Source organism: Sparus aurata, chromosome 5 (assembly GCF_900880675.1).
Source record: "Sparus aurata chromosome 5, fSpaAur1.1, whole genome shotgun sequence".
NCBI classification, from domain to species: Eukaryota; Metazoa; Chordata; class Actinopteri; order Spariformes; family Sparidae; genus Sparus; species Sparus aurata.
Window position 1 is genome coordinate 15,053,022 of NC_044191.1, and position 12,313 is coordinate 15,065,334.

The following is a 12,313-nucleotide window of genomic DNA, read 5'->3' on the forward strand; positions in this document are numbered from 1 at the left end:
GACACTGGTCAGTCCATCAGACAGGTGTTACAATGTCACACAATGATTACGGATTTCTTGTAATGTAGTCAACTGATATCACTTTTTTAGCCTCTTTGTTTTTATGCTTTTATGTGTTAGTCTCTTGTGTTTTTAGCCGTTATGCTTTTAGGTTTTAGTCCTCTGTGTTTTTAGCCTTTATGCTTTTTGCTTTATTTTACTGTTTTAGACTGTCATTTTTTAGTCTCCAGTGTTTCCTCATGGGGGCCTGCCGGGCTGGGAGTTGTCTCTGGTCTGGCCGTCGGGGGTGCTGTCTCGGGGGCCGTTTCGGCCCGGGCGGTTAGAGGGCTCCGCACCATGGTGTGGGGCCTCCTGTCTGCCCGGGTTGGGGTGGTCCCTGTGGCGGCTCTCTCTGCGGGCTTGGACCAGGATCGCTCTCAGTGTGGCTGGCCCCCCCAAAGGTAGCTTCCTCCACGCCTTAAGGTCTCGCTGCCCAGCCATGTCTCTTTAGTGACAACTAGTGTCTGTGTGGGTATGAGTGTGTGAGACTGTGTGTCTACGTGCGTATGTGCGATTGTCTGTTTGAGTGTGTATGTCTCTGTGCATGTCTGTGGGAGTGGGAGGGTTGGGTTCTTTTAATTTTCTTCTCTTGATTTTATTTATGGTTTCTCTTTTCTGTTGTTGTTTTTAATCTCTGTAAGGCACTTTGAGTTACTCCTCTGTATGAAAAGCGCCATACAAATAAAGATTGATTTGATTTTGATTTGATATGATTAAAGGAAAAGGTCATCCAAAAATGGGTTTACTCACCAAGTCCACAAAACATTTCTGGAGCTTCACAGAAAAACCCTGTTTCCTCTCATATCTTGAGCTGAATTATCAATAAAGTTATATAAAAGGCCAAAAAAAGAAAGAAACATTGTGCTGTGATACAAGTCTTCAGAAGCACCAAGATCCGAAATTAATTAAAAAACATATTATTTACACCCTTGACGTGCAGTCAAGCCCATGCACCCACTTTAGACAGGTGATTTTCGCTCAGTGGCTATGGTGAAATAAATAGTAAATAACAATAAATACTGTCATTTCAAATCAATTTGGGATCTCAGAGATTTCTTAGACTTGGATTACACCAGACAAGCCATTATGGAGTTTTTAAAAAACATTTTGTACGGTTGTGTTTTTTACATTATAAAACAAGTTGAAAGGAGAATGCTGCAACACTGTTTTGCTGTGAAGCTCCAGGAATGTTTTGAGGACCACAAAACATCACTTGACTTTGCATCGGTATGGGGGACAGAAGATAATAATGGAATTTTCATTTTTTGGGTGAACCCTTTAACCATTGAATAAGTGCAGCAGACACCAGGTGAATACAGTTTGTTATTCAGCTGGATTGAGCATATTCTTAACAAAAGTTCCTGACTGAATGATCAAAACGATGTGTTTTGTTTCCATAATATATCTTATAAGGAATATTTTTGAAGAAAACATTTAGCAATGAATTCGACAAATGTACCGTGTGATTCACAACTCAACAAAATCCAAGCAGCCAAAATTGTCCATGGGCTGAGGAGAGAACCGTCACAGCCATGATTTTTGACGTGACACACTCATGTTCTACGGGGACATCTAGTGGCTACATGTGGTCAAATCTACTCCATAAGTCACTGAACTAATGACATCATTGTTCATTTACTGTGGGGTGAAATTAATGAATTAAGTACTAGTGGTGTGAATGTTGCTGAAACTGAGTTGATGGTCTTTTCCTGATCTATACGTGACCTTTTAGAATAAATGACACCTGGAGCTTAATATATACCTACTTTCTTTCCATATAGTACTGTTCACTACAGTCCTGATCATTCATCATTCTTTACCATCTTTTAACTTATTACTTCAGTTTTGTTATCCTTGTCCCTAGTAAGAAGCCTATTTCTTTAAAAGCACACTGAGAGCAATGTAAGGAGAAGAGTCCTGTATCTCCCAGATGGAAGACATCTTAATCCTCAATAATATACGTGAATTCTGACTATTCACCTCAGTTTCAGCTCTCAACAAGAACGTGGAAGATAAGACCCACAACGTCATTTTCTCAGTCAGCCATGAGAGGTTGCTCTGACATGAAAACACTGTTTTATGTCAGGGTTGGAACATCGTTGGTTATTTTGAACGAGATTAAACTCATGTTTGTGTTCGTCATTCCATGAGACTGAGTAACCAACTTTCTTTTTACAGAATTGCTCATTGCACCTTTGAAGGCGCACTATGTAGCTTTAGTGAAGAAATTTCAATTAGAAGAGAACATTTTTCATTTACTGTTTTTTTTATGGCTAAATAAACTAATCAAACAAACTGTTTTCATGACTGGATAAACTGCATCTGCAAACTGCAAATAACAGATTGTTAATTCAGTTATGGAACATACATATTTCTGAATTTGTGTTATTAATTTTACAATCATTAATATGGCAAATATTAATATACTGAGTTTGAATTTCTTACACTACATAATGACCCTTTAAATGTGATGAAGAACACCCAAGAAAAGTTATTAGGATTTGGAATAAACGTAACTTAATTTAAACTTGATGTTTGTTCTGCAGTACACCACTAACTTGTCTGCTGTATGTACGGTTATGACAGTTTGTCTAGACCTTTAAATAGCTATTTAAATGATAAAATACTTGGTTTATTCAAGAAGGTAAACTATTATAGATAACATGTACGGTATTTAGCATAATTAAAGCATCTTCCAGCCTTTTAGACTACAATTTAACTGTAGAACTGACTTGAAGAAAGGAAAACATGAATGGCTCAACATAATTTATTTTCATTTTATGTTAAAATGTACAGAGTTCTTTGAAAGTACTTGCTAAGAAAGAAAGAAAAAAAAAACAGAATAAATGGAAATACATACAGGGACAGAGTAGAGAGTTGAGGCCGCTGAGCGCAAATCAACCTTCACTGTGCCCAGCTGTCACTCCTCTCTTTATTTTGCGCTCTCTCTTAGCATACAACGCAACATGTACAATTACAAAGGATACAAAAAGGGAAGCAATATAAACAGACAGAAATATACTGAGCTCCTTTTTACATGCCTCTTAAATGTAAGGAAGTCATCCTATACACACACAAGAAGTAAAAAAAAAACAAAAAGAAAAGAATGCCAAGTGACCTTTAGATATTTGTAGTCCTTTTGTTTAAAATAGCATTAATATACTACACAAAGATAGAAAAACTCTAGAGATGAGATGGAATGGAGAGGTTAAAGGCATCTTAAAGTCACTAAAAGTGAGTGGTAATTTTTTTAAATTTTGAATTTCTTAGTAATTATTACCCAAGAGGCGAGCTAAAAAATATGTATTGTTTTTTTTTTTCCTGAAACAGAAGTGAAAAAAATGACAGTACCAATATCAATGTCAGAGTTTCCTTTTATATTATAGAAAAAACATTTTCTCTACAATAGGTTTTCTAAAGTCAAAAAGAGTCAGCTTGTGTCATAAAAGAAAGCTGCCCAGTCTGATAAAATTCAGAAAAAAACACAACAAAAAATAAGTACAGAACAAAACAATACACACAAATAAAGTATGCAATGTTAGGCCTGTAAGAAAATGAAAACTCCTTTTTTGACTTTGAATACTGGTACATGGACCAACAAGGTCTACCATTACACCCTCCGCCAGCTGAACACCATTACCAACAGGACCTCAAACACTTACTCACCTCAGACCCTGCTTTCATATGAGTGTGCCTCTATGTGAGGGCCAAACCATGCACTAGATCAGGCATTTAGGCACACCTTTTAGAAAGGCTAACTGTCTACCGCCATATTTCTAGCCAATGGGAGTGCAGAATTTTGCAGAAAAGAAAAGTACAAATAATAATAATAAACAAAATACAGAGAAAAAAAAAATACACCATTCAGAAGCAGACTCCTCGACCTCTATGGGTCACTAACACTTAAGGAGGGGAGGTCAGCTCTAGTTAACTGACTTTCCTTAAAGCAGTTAAATGGAAATCCCACCGTTTGTTCTGCATTCCCTAAACTGCTAAAAAAGGCTGACATAGTACACTGTCTGTCAGTGGAGTGTGGACAAGAACAGCTGAATGTTTCCTAAGCTAGCCATCATTTGGCGACAGCTAGCCAGTGTGTGTGTGTGTGTGTGTGTGTTGGATATCGGGAAGTACCAGAATATTTACATCTAAACGTTTCAGAGTGGTGGCAAACTGGAAAATAATGCTACTTGTTTCATGTATGGACATTTAATAAGACAGTAATGCGCTCCTCTCCTCTCTGTCTTTGCTGTTTTTGGTACAACACCGTCCACCCTGGAAGCCAGAGACTCTAAAAACCACTCAACACCTCAAACACTGTAGGCTGCACTCTTCGGCTTTTCTGGAACTGGGTGAAAAGCTGTCTGTGGCCACAGAGATGTTTGGGTATTTCTGAGAGAGCGAGAAGGTGTATCACCATTTCAGAATGCCACACATATAAAGACCAAAGCATATAAGAGGTCGGACTGCACACGAGTATTTCAAAAAACAATCAACAAAAACAACGACAACAAAAATAGGATTCAACATTATGTTTAACAAAACAAGAGTCCGCCTACAATGTTTCATTGTCTCTTTTTTCAAGGTAAGGCTTCCCATATCAATGAAAAGATTGTGTGCATGGTTGAATATATTCAGTTAACCACTGTTTTTTCATTCGCAGTCAGACAAAGCAAGGTACTCCTGTATTGTCTTTCTCTGTGCATCTTCCTCGTCATTCCTGTCCTCCCCTGCTCTCCTCCTGCACATCATGAGGAGGAGGAGTCTCCTGGGCCTGTGAGAAACCACATTACAGACGATTGTGTAGGCCTGGCCTGCAGCAGATTGGTACGGCTGAGGTCCATGTACACGCCACAGCCCGGAACACTACTGACTTACTCCCATTCACAGCCAGCTGGGCGGGGGAGGGGAAACGAGCCCAAATAAAAAGGGACAAAATGACAACATAGAAAAACAGGAAACCCAAAGACGCTCTCCGTCTCCAATCACCTCCGCTCACTTGTGCCTGCCATGGCACTGGAGAGGGTGAACAGGAGTAATGGACATTTAAAGTACAGCGAGTATCAACTCTGGCCCCATGTCTCCTTTTTTCAGTTCTTGGCTGCTCATCTGCTCATGTAAGGTGACTGTTTTGGGACACCAGCATAGCTGTGATGGGAGGGGCCAGTGTACATCATGTTGCCATGGTGATTGGGCTGCATAGGCTGCTGCGGGTAACCCTGTCCTCCCATCATACCCATTTGCATCTGCATGGGGTACTGGGCTGGCTGATTCATGTAAGGGGGATTGCCGTGATAACCGCTGTTCATCATGGGCTGGGACATGCGGTAGCCAGCTGACATAGCATTGAGGGGTGTCATGTTCATGGAATTGTACGGTGCCGGCGTAGGCATGAGGTTTGGCATCATACCGCGCTGCACCGCCAAGGTGCGCGGCGTACCCTGCATTGCCACAGCACCTGAGCTGCGGCCATAGATTTGCTGCTGGTGTGGGGCCGGGGCCAGCTGCTGCGTGGCTTTGGACCGGATGGAAATATGACCTTTGACAGTAGCCATCTGGCCCTGTAGCCGCTGTGTGTGCGGCGGAGGTCCCAGACCAATGTTAGTGGTGGGCATGTTGCATTGCAACTGCAGGGAACCTAGGTTCATGGAGCCAGAGCTGAGGTTAGGTGGTGGGGTCATAGTGGGCTGACCCTGCGGAAGGGGAGTATGGGGTGAAGGGGCCAGCCCAGGGTTTGAGAGAGATACACTGGTGGCATAGGAGGTGACAGAGGCTGAATGGGAGTAGGGCATGGCGTGGGGGTCCATGATGGTGTTGGTGAGCTGCTGAAGTTTGGCCAAGCTGAAGGTAGCTGATGGCTGGGGGTAGCCCCCTGTGCCAAAGTCCTGACCCATTCGCTCATACAGGGTGCGCCCCCCTCCTCCGCCTCCACTCTCGGGGATCTCCATAATCATGGGTGTGGAGGCAAAGCCATTGCCCATGCTACACTGTGACAGGGCCTGCTGTTGTTGCTGCTGCGGTGGCGGTGGGGGGGCTGATGGTGGAGGCTGTGGGTTGGGGGCTTGTTGCTGTTGTTGTGGAGGCTGCTGAGGAACCTTTTTTTGGGACTGCTGCTGCTGCTGTTGCTGCTGGTTGGTGCTGGGCGGCCTCTCGATCACACCACAGCTCTGAGGAGACTTGATACCACAGCTGGGAGTGTTGGACGGTGGCGGGGGTGGTGGTGGCTGGGGCACAGCACTGCCTACATTGGTGGCACCTGGTCCGCTGTTGGGTCCGGGTCCTGTTTGCTGGATGAGGCTACAGCTGCCCATTGCTAGTTGGGATCCCCCAGTTCCTGTGGAAGACGTGAGGCTGGGGGCCGGTACGAAGGAGCAGCTGTTAGATTGGGAGGAAGAGGATGGGGTGGCCGAGCTTGAGGAAGAAGCGGCCGATGACGAGGAAGCTGTGGAAGCTCCTGCAACTACAGCTGCTGACATTCCCCCTCCATTTCCCCCATTCCCTGTTCCATTGCCCCCTCCGCCCATGGTGGAGTCATAGCTGCTGGGGTTGTCATAGTTCTCTGTTGTGCTCTCTATGCTGCCGAGGTCACTGAAGCCGCTGTCCACCACCTGCTGCGAGTGGTCTGACACGGATGGCACATCCATCATTGGCGACGTCTCCATGTTCTGCTGGGATGGTGCTGACAGAGAGCTAGGATGCTCTGGCGTGATCTGGGTGTACCCCCCTCCAGCACCTCCACCACTGCCTCCTGCTCCAGTAGGGCCAGGCGTCCCTCCCCTCTGCCCTGCTGGTGTTGTGTCCATGATGTTTGAGGGCAACCCCGGACTGTTCACTGAGCGCACAGACTGATTTGGCAGGGGCGGCACTGGGGGGTTTGGGAGGGGGCTGCTGTGTTGGGAGGCCCCACACTCCTCCACTAAGGCCAGCGCCTCCTCCTCGGCCTCCCCTGTGTGGCTATAGCTCTGCAGGGTCCGGCAGGCAGCTAGTGTCTCCTCACAGTCCTGGTATGCCCCATGATGTGACTGTGGTTCAGTCTCTTCATCCTGGGCTTCCCCCTGTGTCAGGGACTGGACGGCCTGCATAGTCTCCAGGTCCAGCTCGTTGGAATGGTGATGGGGGTGGTGTGGGTGGTGGTGTCCAAGCTCCTCTTTGAAGTCAGAGTGCTGGTGGGGATGAGAGTGTGGATGTGTGTGTTGGGGTTCCATCAACAGCGTGACATCCTTGTCGTCCGGGTGCAGAGGCTGGAGCTCCATGGGCTCAGAAGGAACAGACATGGCCGTAACTGTTTCTACTGCCGCAGCTGCTGCAGCAGACTCCTCCTGCTCTCTGCGCCTCCTCTCCTCCTGCTGGGGGTCAGCTGAGGAGGGTCGACATTTGGTCTCCTGCAGCTCCTCCTCACCCTCCTCCTCCTCCTCTTCTTCCTCCTCCTGCTTGCTTACATAGTCTTGGGCCACGCTGTTCTCCATGTCTAAAAAAGCCTCTCCACCTTGGGGTTCTTCTTTGACCGGAGGAGAGCTTGGATGGGAGGCAGGCTCCTCCTCCTCATCTTCATCATCATCTTCATCTTCAGAGTCTTGACTTTTTCTCTTTTTACTGCTGTTGTTGCTGCTGTTGCTCTTGTTTTCCAAGTGTCCATCACCTTCGTCATCTGCGTCATGGTCTTCACTACGCCTGCTTCCTGAGCCCGGCGTGACCGCTGCTCTCCTGTTGATACTACCGCTGCCCATGCTGCCGCATTCCTCTTCCTCCCTTTCCTCATCCTCATCGTCTTCTTCCCTGTCACCCATATCTGTGTCCTGAGGCCGGGACTGTGGGGCCCGGGGCCCTGGGGTGGAAGAAGAAGAAGAAGGGGACAACAGGGGACGAGATGGTGGACGGCTGGGTTTCTCTTCCTCCCAGGCTCTTTGAGTCTCCTCCTCCTCGTCCTCTTCCTCCTCTGGCTCAGAGGTGGGAGGTGGTTTGGGTGCAGGCTGCGGTGGCGGGCGGATGGCGCGGTTCTTGGGCGGTCTCCCTCGCCTCTTTGGCACCTTCTGCTCGACAGGTTTAGGGAGATAGTCATCTTCTTCATCAGAGTCTTTCTGTTTGTTGTCAGTGTTGGCTCTGGAGACTCGCTTGCGGTCATCTGTCTGGAGCAGCTGAGGATCTTTGTCCAGCTGCTGCTCCAACAGCCTTTGTCTTTCTTGCTCCTGCTTCTCTGCCTCCTCCTGGGCCCGCTGCAAATACCAGCTCCGGGGCTTGCGGCCAGGCTTCATTTTGATTTTCGGGGGTGGAGGATCCCCACCTTGGGCCTGGCTATCTGGCTGATTGGGCCCAGGAGGTTTTCCAGGTCCCCGCTTCTTCCAGTGCAGCGGTTTGCGGCTCTTTCCCTTGGGCCAGCCTTTCTTCTTCTTGACTGGAACCTCTGGGTTGGACGTTAGGGTCTCCGATGGTGCTACTGGCAGAGCAGCCACAGGCTTCAGCACAGGTGTTAACTCTAACAGGTTGCAAGAAGAAAAGTCTGTGTTAGATAAAGATACACATATAATTAATCACAATAACTCTTGCCAATTTTAGCATCATAAGCCTGTCTTCTCACCGTCTTCCTCTGAATCTGTGAGGTTGGAGTGCCTGCCCCTTTTGGGTGCTGGGTCAGACAACCGTAGAGCAGAGCGGGCTGGTGGGTAGCGGTGCAGTGGGTGTCCCAGTGGCGTCTCCTCCTCTAGCCTTGGCATAGGTCTCTCTGAGTCCGAGTCTACGAAGGGCTCATCCAACACCTCTGTGGTCTCAGAGATGGTCTCTGTCACCACGCTGCTGTGAGGGTGGCTACGCTGGCGAAAGCGACGCTTCCTCAGCGGCTTCTAGAAATAACATGAGGAATTAGTTGTGCTTTAGAAATTTTGTTTAAAATAACAAGAACAGATTTGAAGGACCCAGATCAAGATTATAGTACAATTCAGAGCATCGACATAAATCCAGTTCCAAATACAACTGAATGCCAATTTATTTTGATTTTTCAAGCTCCAGAATATTTTTTCTGAAGGACTATGAATCAATCAGAATTCAGATTGTTTTACTTTTACTTTTTTTTTTACCTTGCATTTCAGCCCCATGGCAGGCTTGGTGAGGATGGGTGGGGAACATGCCCTCCTCTCATCATCATCTTCATCATCATCATCCTCCTCGTCTTCACTGCTCTCACTGAAGCAGCTCTTCCTGACAGGTGGAGGCTCATTTAACCTGGAAACCACCGGAAGCTGAACCAGCCCTTCTCCAGGCCCTACAGTCAGTCTGGGCTTAGGGCCTCTCTTTTTCCTTGGGGGCCGCCCTCTTCGGTTCGGGGTTATGGAGGGGTGCCTGGCCATGTCAAGTGAGTGAAAGGCTGTGGACTCTGCTTGTCTGTCCAGGGAGAAAAGGGAGGGAGGGCCGCTGGCAGAGGCTGCAGTTTTTCCTCCACTCGTTCTCTCCTCATCTTCATCGTCTTCGTCCTCAGCTGGCCGGACCTTAGGAGGCCGTCCTACCCGTGCACTGTCTTTCACCTTTCCCCAAGGCCAGTTTTTGGGTGGGCGTCCCCTTGGTCTGCGTTCTCCATTTGTCGGCGGAGGGGGTCGTGTTGGTTCTGGGGCAGGGGGTGGACAGCGAACAGGAGGGGGAGTTGGAGAGCTTTGGCTAATGGGAAACCCCAGGAAGCCCTTTCTTTCCACCTCCTCTTCCTCCTCCTCTTCTTCTTCCTCCTCCTCCTCATCGTCCTCATCCCGCTTCTTCCCTTTGCGCATGTGCCAGGACATTGATGGAACCTTGTGACTTGGTTTTATCTATTTATAGATAAAGTAAAATACAATCAATCATTAAGCAGCTTTGAGATCAATCCACTATATCATTGAATAAATTCAATGCATTTACCTCCTTGCATTTGTCTTCCTCTGGTTCCTCATCTTCCTCCTCATCATCATCATCATCTCTGTCAGCGTCAGAGACCACGGTGTTGGTTACAATGACAGGAGTCCAGCGGAGACTATCGGGGTCCACCTCTAGCTGCCGTGGCCGGGCCTTGAGACGGGTCATGTGACTCACCACCAGCTTCTCCCGTCGCACCAGGACCAGCCTGACAGAACCACAGCAAGGAAAAACAGGAGCATTATCAATCTGTATGCACGTCTTTCTATACGCAAGTATGGAGAAACCACATGAATAAGGCTGTGTATGTCAGAATATGTATGTGTGCGTCTACACCTATGTTCATGTTAGCCTGCAAAGCTTGTAAAGGGTTTTTAGCCATGCAGGGTTTACCCCAGTGTATTACAAGGCTGGTGGCCCGCCTGGCTTAAATTTCCCCTTGCCAGGCTAAGCATCGTTTATTTATTCATTCAAAATAGGTTTGTTTACATCAGTAATGAAGTTAAAAGAGCAATGGCGACACCTTATGGTCAACACGTGAACACATGGCGGTCTGAGGTCAGGTGTCTTTTCTTCACCTAACACCCCACAAACCACTGTTACTGTCACTAAACGCAAACTAGGCTACTTGTGATTGAACATAACGGGATGTCACAAAGAAACGGCCAAAAAACACTGGACTTTTTCTGCTGCAGTCAGACGAACAAAGGCAGGGACGCTGAACTCGCTGGTTCACCTGTTGACCAGGTGTGCAGCGGCGCGACACTGGCTGAGCCATGGGTCGATGAGGCAGCTAGCATGGATGTAGCATGGATGTTAGCTAGTCGTCCACTGCAGTGGCAGAGCAGCCTTCTCCTCGCCGCATTGGGAAACATAGAACCAGCGGATTTAATCAAAATTAGTTTGTACAGCGGGTGGCTGTACCTGACCAATTATGGTAAGTTTTATTTTGTTTATTTTGTACTACGTGAAAATATTAACAGTATTAAGTACTAATTTCACAGTGGTTTAGTAGTAAAACGCCACTATTAAATTCAGCATTAGATAAGCTATAGCGGTAGCTGTTCTAATGAAGTCAAAGTTTCGGTTTTAGGTATGTTTTGCCGAGTCTGTCGCAGCCACCGCCAGCGGGCAATGCAAGGATCCTCGACCAGAGCTTTTATTGAAGCTCCTTGCACTACTTATAGGCAAGATGTGCTTAATGCTCATGTTGGGTCTCTCCACCATCGCACCAGCGTCAATATGGCAGCAAGCAGAAGCAAATGTAAACAATGCAACATTGTTTCAAATGTAAATATATATCGCTGCAGCATTCGAGCCAGTGATTAATATGGAGCATGAAGCCATAATTGAATTAAATGCCTTCACTGGCTCCTCAAGCTTGTAATTGCCCACCAATTAACTTTTAACATTGATTTAATGCAAGGCAGTATGGAACAACTCTAAACTCTACTAAGTCATGAATCTGTTACCTATAGAGCACTGCCATCAGTCAGTTGCTGGCCTGTGTCAGGCCCCTGTCAACCAACCACCAGGCTTAGCAAGTTTTCTGGGGGAAACCCTGCCATGTGTATGGTTACTTTCTTATGTGAATGCAGATAGCCATGTACATAAACATTTACCAGACCTTCAGAATGTCTGTGCCTACTTCCATTAGGAGGCTTGACTATGCATATTGTTATAAACTTAAGCCTCAGAATGTTAACATTCTGTGAAATAATATTCTGTCGCCAATTCTGTCTTTGGTTAAATATTCCAAAAACACTGTTTATCAGGTCAGTACTGTCAGACATTGATATTCCCTTCATGGTGCAATATGTAAGAACAGGTCACCTATCAAATTCATACTCAAAACAAATAGGGAGCATCATATCAGCAGAGTAACCAATAACTGCAGCCAGCAGTAGCTGTCTTAGCTAGTTAGCTCAGCTAGAGGTGCGGCTAGCAGTTCAGACTGGGACTGGATCAGGAGAGTGTTGGTGTTAACAGTGCTACTACAGGAGCTTTGGACCAGGACGAGTCAGAGCTAGCTTGTCAGCATGCTAACTTCAGTAGATACCTCTGCAACACAATGCATAGACGTCACAATGACATGACTGCTATCTATTCACATCGTGTTGATAATTTTTGGTACTTTTCGAATAAAATTCTTACACATTGCCCCTTTAACCACCGATATAAACTGAAAGAATGCTCAATACACTTAGCCACTCCTGATCATGTTTCCTACTGTTGGTAGTGTTACCAGGGTTAAAAACGTCAGTCAGTCAATTAAGGCAGCAGCAGGACACTTAACCTTTATTGATGTTCAGTGGAGCTTAAATATATCAGACAGCATCCACTGGTTATCATAGTGACTATGTGGGCAATGAACCCACTCAAGCCTAATTTAAAACCTGCCTTT

At 46.4% G+C, this 12,313-nt stretch overlaps 1 protein-coding gene across 2 annotated transcripts in view; it reads right to left on the bottom strand.

Moving 5' to 3' along the window:
- Nucleotides 1-2,790: 2,790 nt before the first annotated feature.
- kat6a (K(lysine) acetyltransferase 6A) overlaps nt 2,791-12,313 on the bottom strand; it is a 36,317-nt gene continuing 26,794 nt past the window's right edge. For both annotated transcript variants that reach the window (XM_030416464.1, XM_030416465.1), the window contains exons 14-17: nt 9,916-10,117; nt 9,108-9,827; nt 8,612-8,873; nt 2,791-8,509 (exon numbers count right to left, since the gene is read on the bottom strand). In XM_030416464.1, coding sequence (XP_030272324.1) covers nt 5,142-8,509; nt 8,612-8,873; nt 9,108-9,827; nt 9,916-10,117 — 4,552 coding nt within the window. In that variant the 3' untranslated portion in view covers nt 2,791-5,141. The remainder of the gene's footprint in view (nt 8,510-8,611; nt 8,874-9,107; nt 9,828-9,915; nt 10,118-12,313) is intronic.